Below are 8768 nucleotides of genomic sequence, written 5' to 3' on the forward strand. Positions count from 1 at the left end.
TCGGTTTGCGTGCCCGTGTGCACGCATTTCGAGGCACTTCATTTTTTCATCCATCGGCCTCTTATGTGAGTGTGGCTGAGGCTCTCTCATGTTAGTGTAAGCCCATATCATATTTCCATGTCATTTGCATTGCGTATGCCATTGCCTCGGTTTGCGTGCCTGTGTGCACGCGTTTCGAGGCACTTCATTTTCATCCATCAGTCTCTTATGTGAGTGTAGCTGAGGCTCTCTCATGTTAGTATAAGTCTATGTTGCATTCTATATGCCATTTTAGTGATATTGCATTGCATATGCCATTGCCTCGGTTTGCGTGCCCGTGTGCACGCGTTTCGAGGCACTTCATTTTCATCTATCGGCCTCTTATGTGAGTGTGGCTGAGGCTCTCTCATGTTAGTGTAAGCCCATATCACATTTCCATGTCATTTACATTGCGTATGTCATTTTCTCGGTTTGCGTGTCCGTGTGCACGCATTTCGAGGCATCTCATTTTTACAACATAGTGCATACTAGGTTGTATCTTAGATCGCATTCTGTCATTTTCTCAGTTTGCGTGCCCGTGTGCACGCATTTCGAGGCATGTCATTCCATAGCATTGTGTATGTTAGGATTGTATCTTAGTTGCATTTCATGCATGTCATGCATATTGCATCGTGTTCGGGATAGGAGTTAGCCCGGGCACGGGAAACGAGGTGCATTTCGTACTCCGAGTGACGGAATGTATCTCGATTCCCCAGTCACCGACACTCCGGATCATCCATGATGGAGTTAGGTCTTGTTGTGTTTTCATGTGCATTCATCCCATATTAAATTGTACAATTCGACTCCTCGGCCATCATGCCTCGATATGCGTGATTGGTGGCACGAGGATCGAGGTATGCATATGTTTGTGAAAATACATTGCTATGCCCCTTTCCTGCTCTCTGTTGCAGCAAAATGAAGAATCAGCAACTTTTCGGAGTCTGGCACGCTTTCCAAGAATAACTGCTAAACGGAGGCTAATTGGGGCATCCCGGTGGATTTCCACGCAAGACAACCCGGACATGCGTCATCCATCAGAAGCAAGGCAGTCCCTGGCTTGCATGCCAGTTTTTTTTATTTTCTTTGTTTATTCGTTGATTAATTAGGAATTTGTATATTATTCGGACTGTAATATTTGGACTGTAATATTCTTTTATTCGGGACTGTATATTTATTCGGACCCTCTGCGTGAGGGCACAACTGTAATAAGTGTGCGTGCGTGTGTTGTATGTCTTCCAACCCCACGTCTTTCTCCCTTTTATTTATCCGCTTATGATGGTTAGATTAGGGCATATTTCAATTAGCATACAGTATGACAGCATGTTTGCATCATTCATCCGTTTTGCATGCACCGGGCTCGGCGCATCATACTAACTGCATTGTATTTTCAATTCCAAATTGAATACATGTTAGCTGTAGCATTCCATATGCCATGTTTAGAATAGCCGAGCCTGCTATAGTTTGCATTTTTGCGTGTGTTGCATTAGGCATTTCTGTATACTTAGGATTCATGCATGATTTCTAATAAGTTTCTGTTTTGGCTTGGAGTACCCGGTGAGCTTTATGCTTTAGCATCCTTGCATGCGTGTGAGTGAATGCCATGATAGCATGCTTACCATGAGGCAATATGCTTATGTGATATATCTGCCTGAGTGCCTGTGGGTGAAGGTTGGGTTATTTAGATTGGAATAAATCATCAACTGTTTGTTTTAAGCCCACTAGATAGTGGCAAAACCATCTTTTCTAAGCCCACCTGAGGGTGGCAAAATCTACATTTTAAGCCTACTTGCGAGTAGCAAACCATCTTTCAAAAATAAACATGAAATGTTTTGTTCCAATTCGGGCGACCCAGCCTATACTTATATGCTGTGTGCATCACATAGTAACCTAGGCTAATAACCGGAATAAGGATACACAAAGTTTTCAAAAATAGATATCATGGTTAGTAGAGGCCGATCTTTGATCGGGCGAGCGGGGGTGCTCACGAAGTGACCTTCCCCAATCGTACCCAAGTTCCCGAGCCGAGGCAACTTTGGTGATGACGGACACGTGGCCTTTGGCACCGAGTTAGGGTTTTCTAAATTTCCCATTAAAAAACATTTAGGTGGCGACTCTATATCTGGCAAAGCAGTCCATGTTTGGCACTTCTTTCAAAAAATCTGTTTTTTCTCAAAACGATTTTCCGGATTTGGACTCTTTGGTTCAGACTTAGAACCGTGACAAATTTGAGAGTCCTGAGCTGTAGTGACCCCAAATATGAACAAAACGGGAGCCCGTTCCTCCCGGGGCGTTCGGGGACGTCTACAACGTGCCATTAAGTCGCATTGCACTTGCATGCGCCGTCTGACAAGCACGTCGTCCTAGGCACACTAAATGCATTTTTGCCGCCATTTCGTGTGTTTGATCAAAATCACTTCTCTCTCTCTCCGTCTTTTCACTTTTGTATCTTCGTCTTCGTGCAAGTTTTCTCTCTCTAACTTTCTCTAATCCTCCTATTGCTTCAAGCTCTAAAGCTCTCTGCAATCACCGCCGTTCATCTCCTTCGATGAGGTTTTTGCTGATCCTTTCCGTTTGCTGCCATCATCTGACTCCGGCGTACTCAACACTGGCTTCATTTTTCTTCAGTGAGTCACTATTTCCTCCTTTATCAATTTGTGTTTTTCTTTGTACCTTGTACTTTTTTCTTACTTTTTGAAACAATGTAAGCTTTAATTTGGCTGACGTGCCATGTTTGTAATCTAAACAATCATTCTTCAATGTCAGGCCGAGGTGCCTTCTTTCCTTATCTGAATGCATATACAACTTTTTTCCCTTTCAAGTGCTTTGAATGTTTGTCTTCTTTTTACTCTTGCATTATTTTATACTTAGAATAATTTGCATGTCTTCAATGTACATCTTAACTGTGTAACCTCCTCGGGGTGGAATACCTCGGTTAAACCACTATCGGTTTATTTCGGCAAGTACATAGGTACTTCTTTTCAATACAACCTTGGCTTAACTTGTAAATTTTTATTAAAAATTTTAACAATTATTTAAACTAATCTTTCTTTAACATAACCTCGGATTCACTTCAACTTGTAAATTTTTCATAAAATTTCAACAAGTGTTAAACATGACCTCAGTTTAACTTCAACTTGTAAATTTTTCTTAAATTTCAACAAGCGTTAAACATGACCTCAGTTTAACTTCAACTTGTAAATTTTTCTTTAAAATTTGAACAAGTGTTAAACTGATCTTGGCTTCAAAATTCCAACTCCCAAGTATCATTCTCCAGCCCTCTGCCCCCTAATGTGAACTTGAGTTCCACTTGCGTTCTCATTAAGCATGTGGCTCTGACCTCGTTGCCGAAGTCTATATTTAAACAGAGACTAGCCGATGTTCTCAACCTTGGTTCTTCTGTTAATCTTACCCAAGTGCACTTAGTTTCAATCTGTGTTTGACTCTGCTGATATGGCAAGTCCAGGTTAATTTAACTTAGTTCAACTCTATTATATGCAAGTAGAAACTCTGCCATATAATAGGTCTAAATGTTTCAATCAGAAACATCGCTAACTTAGTTCAACTCTATTATATGCAAGTAGGAACTCTGCTATATAATAAGTCTAAGTTATTGGTCATGTTTCAATTAGAAACATCGCCAACTTAGTTCAACTCTATTATATACAAGTGGGAACTCTGTCATATAATAAGTCTAAGTTATTCGTCATGTTTCAATTAAAAATATCGCCAACTTAGTTCAACTTTATTATATGCAAGTAGGAACTCTGCCATATAATAAGTCTAAGTTATTCGTTATGTTTCAATCAGAAATATCGCCAACTTAGTTCAACTCTATTATATGCAAGTAGGAACTCTGCCATATAATAAGTCTAACTTATTCGTCATGTTTCAATCATAAATATCGTCATAGGACTGGTCGGTCCTATCGCACAGATTTCAAATTCACAAAAATCAAACTAGCACTTTATTATTACTTCAGCCGATATGCCCCATTGCCGGCAACCGAGATGATTCTATTTGAGCCAAGTTTGGCCTACCCATTAACCTTCTTATTGCCAACAACCTTTCTTAGGATGAGGTCCCTAACCTTGAACTCTCTTGGCCTGACCTTTTTGTTGTAAGCCCTAGCAAGTTGTTGTTGGTATGCCCCCAGCCGAATTGTTGTTCTCTCGCACGTTGCAGGTGGATTTCAACAATATTTTCACACTTTTTTACATAGGCTTCAGCTTCCTTTTGCATTTAAGGCCAAAAGAATCCCTCCGATATTGCTCTATGGGCAAGGGATCTGCCCCTTGCATGGCTTCCACTTACTTCTTTGTGGACCTTATATAAAAAGTCTTTAACTTAGGCTGAGCTTTTCTTTTCTCGGACTTAATCATCTATAAGGTTGTAAACGAACCGAGCTGTTCTCGAACAGGCTCGAGCTCGGCTCGAGTTCGGTTCCGTTGCTTAATAAATAAGCTCGAGCCAGAAATTTAGGCTCGTTTTCTTAACGAGCCGAGCTCGAGCTTGGTAAGGCTCGGCTTGGTTGGGTTCGCGAGCTTGGTATATATATATGTGTTATGAAATTAGGGTTCCGTCCTCAAATTTGGAAGCTGCTGTGGTTTTCTCTCACCAAAAAAAAAAAAAACCTTGTTTCCATCCAAGCTTTTCCTGATTCGAATAAGTGTGAGAGATTTGGTCTCATCTCTATTTCAAGAAACGTTGTTCTACAAGCTTTGTTTGGTACTCCTCCTTCCTTATTTTCTTATTTTTCATCTTTATTTCAAGAGGTTTGGTCTCATCTCATCTCTCTACAGACAAATTTTGGGGCTAGGGTCACAACATCGAATCGAACGAAGAACTGTGTTGAATATCAACGTTTCTTTGTTTTGGTAAAGATTTGGGACTAGAAGATAAAATCTTCTCTTCAATCCTTTGTTGTAAGTTTTCTATTCCTTACTTTTGTTCTTCAATCTTAGGGTTAGTTTTCTTCTTCTTCTTCTTCTTGAGATAGAACACACATCTTTGAATCTTACAATGTTGGGATGCCTCTTTGAATATTTACATCAAAGCCTAAAAAATAGTTCGAGTCAAGGTTTGCTGACTGAGATTTGTGGTAGGAAAATATTTTATTTTTTAAATTTAATTAATGGGTATTTTTCCGACTTTGGACTGACTTATTACAAGCAGATTGAAATTGCTGAATATCTTTCTATAATAGTGTGAACATATTTTTCTGGGTAATTATTAATTTTGAATTATTTTGGGTGTTTATTTGTTTGTTGAATTTATTTCTAGTTGAAATTTTGAAAATGCATTGTAGTGATTAGATTTCGCATGATTGAAATTGCTGAAATTGTTTTTATGGATAATTGTACACTGTGAATATGTTTTTCTAGTTAATTATTAATTTTAAGATCATTATTTTGTGTTTGATTTTTTTGTTGAATTGACTACCCAGTTGAAATGTGTCCCTAGTTATTGCTATTGTTATCATCGTTTACTTAGTGCATGTGATTGGTCAGTACTAGAGTTTGTGTGAGAAATGTTTTGGTTTTTATTTAATTCTATTTTTCTAATTCTCAACATGCCTTTTCAATTGAAGTAGTGAACTTTATGTTTTCATCTCCATATCAATGAAACATCATAGGTTCAGAATAAAATTTTATTTTGTAGTTTTTTGTTCCCTTTGTTTGCAAGAGAATTGTGCCTAAGGGTTCAATCCATGCACTGCTATACTTTTCTTTGTTGCCCAAGAAAAAGTTTTCCAGCTAAGAGAGCTGGAATTTAGTACAAATTAAAATACAAAAAAATTAAAAAATGGTTACATGTATATGTGTTATCAGTTTGAGGTTTTAAGTGTCATATAATCTTATGTTATAGCTAAAGATGACATCGTAGTTCCTAATAAGGCATGTATGAGTACTTTTGTAGTTGCTGACTCTGAATTTGGCCTTTGCATCAAATAGAAAAACCTTTCGTGTTGCCATACCCATACCAATTGTATTTTTTTCTCTGAATGTTTTAGTTGTTGGGTTTGTATAGTCTGATTGGTATTGTATACCCCACGCAGTTGCATATTTAATTAGTTGACTTATACTCTTTTATTCTTTTAGCATAGTGGAATTGGTGCGAGTAATTTATCTCATTCATTTAAATCTCTTTTGTCGTGTGTCTTATTTGTAATTGATTTGGCCTTTGCATCAAATAGAAAAATTTTAAAAATCTAAATTTTAGTTTTCTTTCCTTTTGTAACAATATTAATTACATTTTTTAAGCCTCATATTTTGAAATTATTTCCCTCCTCCCTTCTAGATATGTCAAATAGACAACTTTATCTCACTTCTCCAGAACAAGATTCGTGTACACCATTTTCTTCATTCAAAGAGTCATCCATTAGTGCACTCATGGATAATTCTATCAATGATGTTGTGAATGATGTTGATACTGATGTTAAGGTTGATGTTGATGATATGATTGAAATAGAGGACAATTAAAGAGACAATGAAGAAGCTGTAAATGACAAAAACCCATTTGAAAAGAAATCTAGAAAAAGGAAATCCCAAGCTTGGAAAGAATTTACTGAAGTAGTCCTTCTAGATGGTATGAAGAAGGCTCAATGTCAATGGTGCAAAACACAATTTGCAATTCATGCAACTGGTGCTACAACTCAACTTTTGAGGCATTTGAAGAAAAATTGCGTGGCACGTAAACTTGCAAAAAAGAAGCAAAAGGTTTTATCATTTTCTGCAATTGGATCCGATAATGTGACCAGTGCTTCTACCTTCACGTATGATCATGCAAAGGTAAGGGAAGCTGCTTCTCACATGATACTTTATCATGAGTATCCTTTTATGAAAATGGAGCATGTTTTGTTTAACAAGTTTGTGAGGACCGCTACCCCATATTGGCAAAAGATTAGTCATACAACAACAAAAAATGACTGTGTATCAACCTACGACATTCAGAAGAAGAAGTTGAAAGCATTGATGAAGAATGTTAACAGAATCAGTATCACAACAGATTTGTGGAAGTCGAGGCAAAAAATCCAATAGATGGTCATTACCGCTCATTTTGTAGATGATGATTGGCAATTACAAAAGCGTGTCCTCAACTTTTGTAATGTATCACCTCCACACATCGGTGTTATCATTACTGATGCCCTTCACAAATGTTTAGTTGAATGGGGAATTGAAAACAAGGTGGCTACTATTACAGTTGACAATGCTTCATACAATGACGTTGCTTTGAGGGTCTTGAAAGAAAACTTTGCCATGAAGAAGAAATTACCATTAGGCGGAAAACTTTTTCACGTTCGTTGTTGTGCACATATCCTCAATATCATGGTGCAATATGGCCTTAGTAAAATTGGAAATATTGTTGATGGTGTTCGTGAAGGTGTGAAGTATTTGGTTGCATCAGGAGCCCGTCTTCTTCAATTTAATGAAATTGTTAAGCAGTTGCAATTGCCTTCAAAGAAATTAATTTTGGATTGTCATACACGATGGAATGGAGCATATATGATGATGGCTACTGCATTGGAGTTTAAAGATGTCTTCCGTAGGTACCAAGAGAGGGATTTGGGTTTTATTTATGTGCCTAGCCTTGAAGATTGGATAAAAGTTGAGAATGTGTGTCAATTTTTGGCAATTTTCAATGAAGTCACAAATATCATTTCTGGAAGTGACTATCCAACTTCTAATTTGTTCCTTACAGAGGTGTGGAGAATAAAAGAGATATTGAATGAGAAATCAGTGGATGACAATGAATACATTTGAGCAATGACTTTGAAGATGAAGGTCAAATTTGACAAGTATTGGGGTGAATGCAATTTATTAATGGCTATGGCTGCTGTTTTAGATCCAAGATACAAAATGATGCTTATTGATTTTTTTTCCCCAAAGATCTACCCAGAAGCTGAAGCTACTAGAAACATCTCTATGGTTCATGAGCCTCTATATGAGCTTTACAATGAGTATGTTTCTATTCACACCTCATCAAATACTGAGAAATTTTTTTTGCACAATACATGAGCAACTGGTTTAAGTAGTTGTATGCAAGGTGTGGGAAAATCTGTTGTAACTGGAAAATCGAAATTTGAATCTTTCGTTAGAAAAGCTGACACCATTCAACTTGTGAAATCTGACTTGGACATTTATTTAGAAGAAGGTGTTTATATTTGTAACGAAGACTCAGATTCCTGTTTTGATGCATTAGAGTGATGGAAAGTGAATAATTTGAAGTTTCGTATATTGTCAAAAATGGCGTGTGATATATTATCGGTTCCTGTCACTTCAATAGCTTCGGAGTCTACATTTAGTGCTGGTGGTAGAGTCATTCATCCTTATCGTGCATCATTGTCAACAGAAACTGTCCAAATATTGTTGTGTGGAGCTGATTGGGTACGTGCATTACATGGACTGAAAAAGACACCAGATGTAAGTATAATCTTTTATCCTATATAATTAAAGTCCCTTCTAATAGTCAATTTATGTTAAAAGTAGAAGAAAAAATAGATGAAATCAATTTTTTTTGCTTCTTTTCATAGGCTAGCGAGCCATCTTTTAAAGAGATTTTGCTGCCTTAATGGTTTCTTTCTTGTAATTATGACATCTTAACAAGGTATGTTTAATGTTTTTAATTTTTTTCATTAAATGCAAGAGTTGTTCATGGTAATTATTTTAAGATTTTACACTAATATTAATCTTTATCAAATGAACCATATTTTTGAGAAGTGCAGGTGCAAATGAACTAGATTTTTGGAGCTT

At 37.2% G+C, this 8768-nt stretch overlaps 1 protein-coding gene across 1 annotated transcript; it reads left to right on the top strand.

The window, feature by feature from the left end:
* The first annotated feature begins 7055 nt into the window (after positions 1 to 7055).
* Positions 7056 to 7778, top strand: LOC114258918 (zinc finger BED domain-containing protein RICESLEEPER 2-like). Its single transcript, XM_028198925.2, has one exon. It carries the CDS (start codon positions 7056 to 7058, stop codon positions 7776 to 7778), a length of 723 nt encoding a protein of 240 aa, XP_028054726.2.
* Positions 7779 to 8768: the final 990 nt, after the last annotated feature.

Source organism: Camellia sinensis, chromosome 1 (genome assembly GCF_055761805.1).
Source record: "Camellia sinensis isolate YWXY chromosome 1, ASM5576180v1, whole genome shotgun sequence".
NCBI classification, from domain to species: domain Eukaryota; kingdom Viridiplantae; phylum Streptophyta; class Magnoliopsida; order Ericales; family Theaceae; genus Camellia; species Camellia sinensis.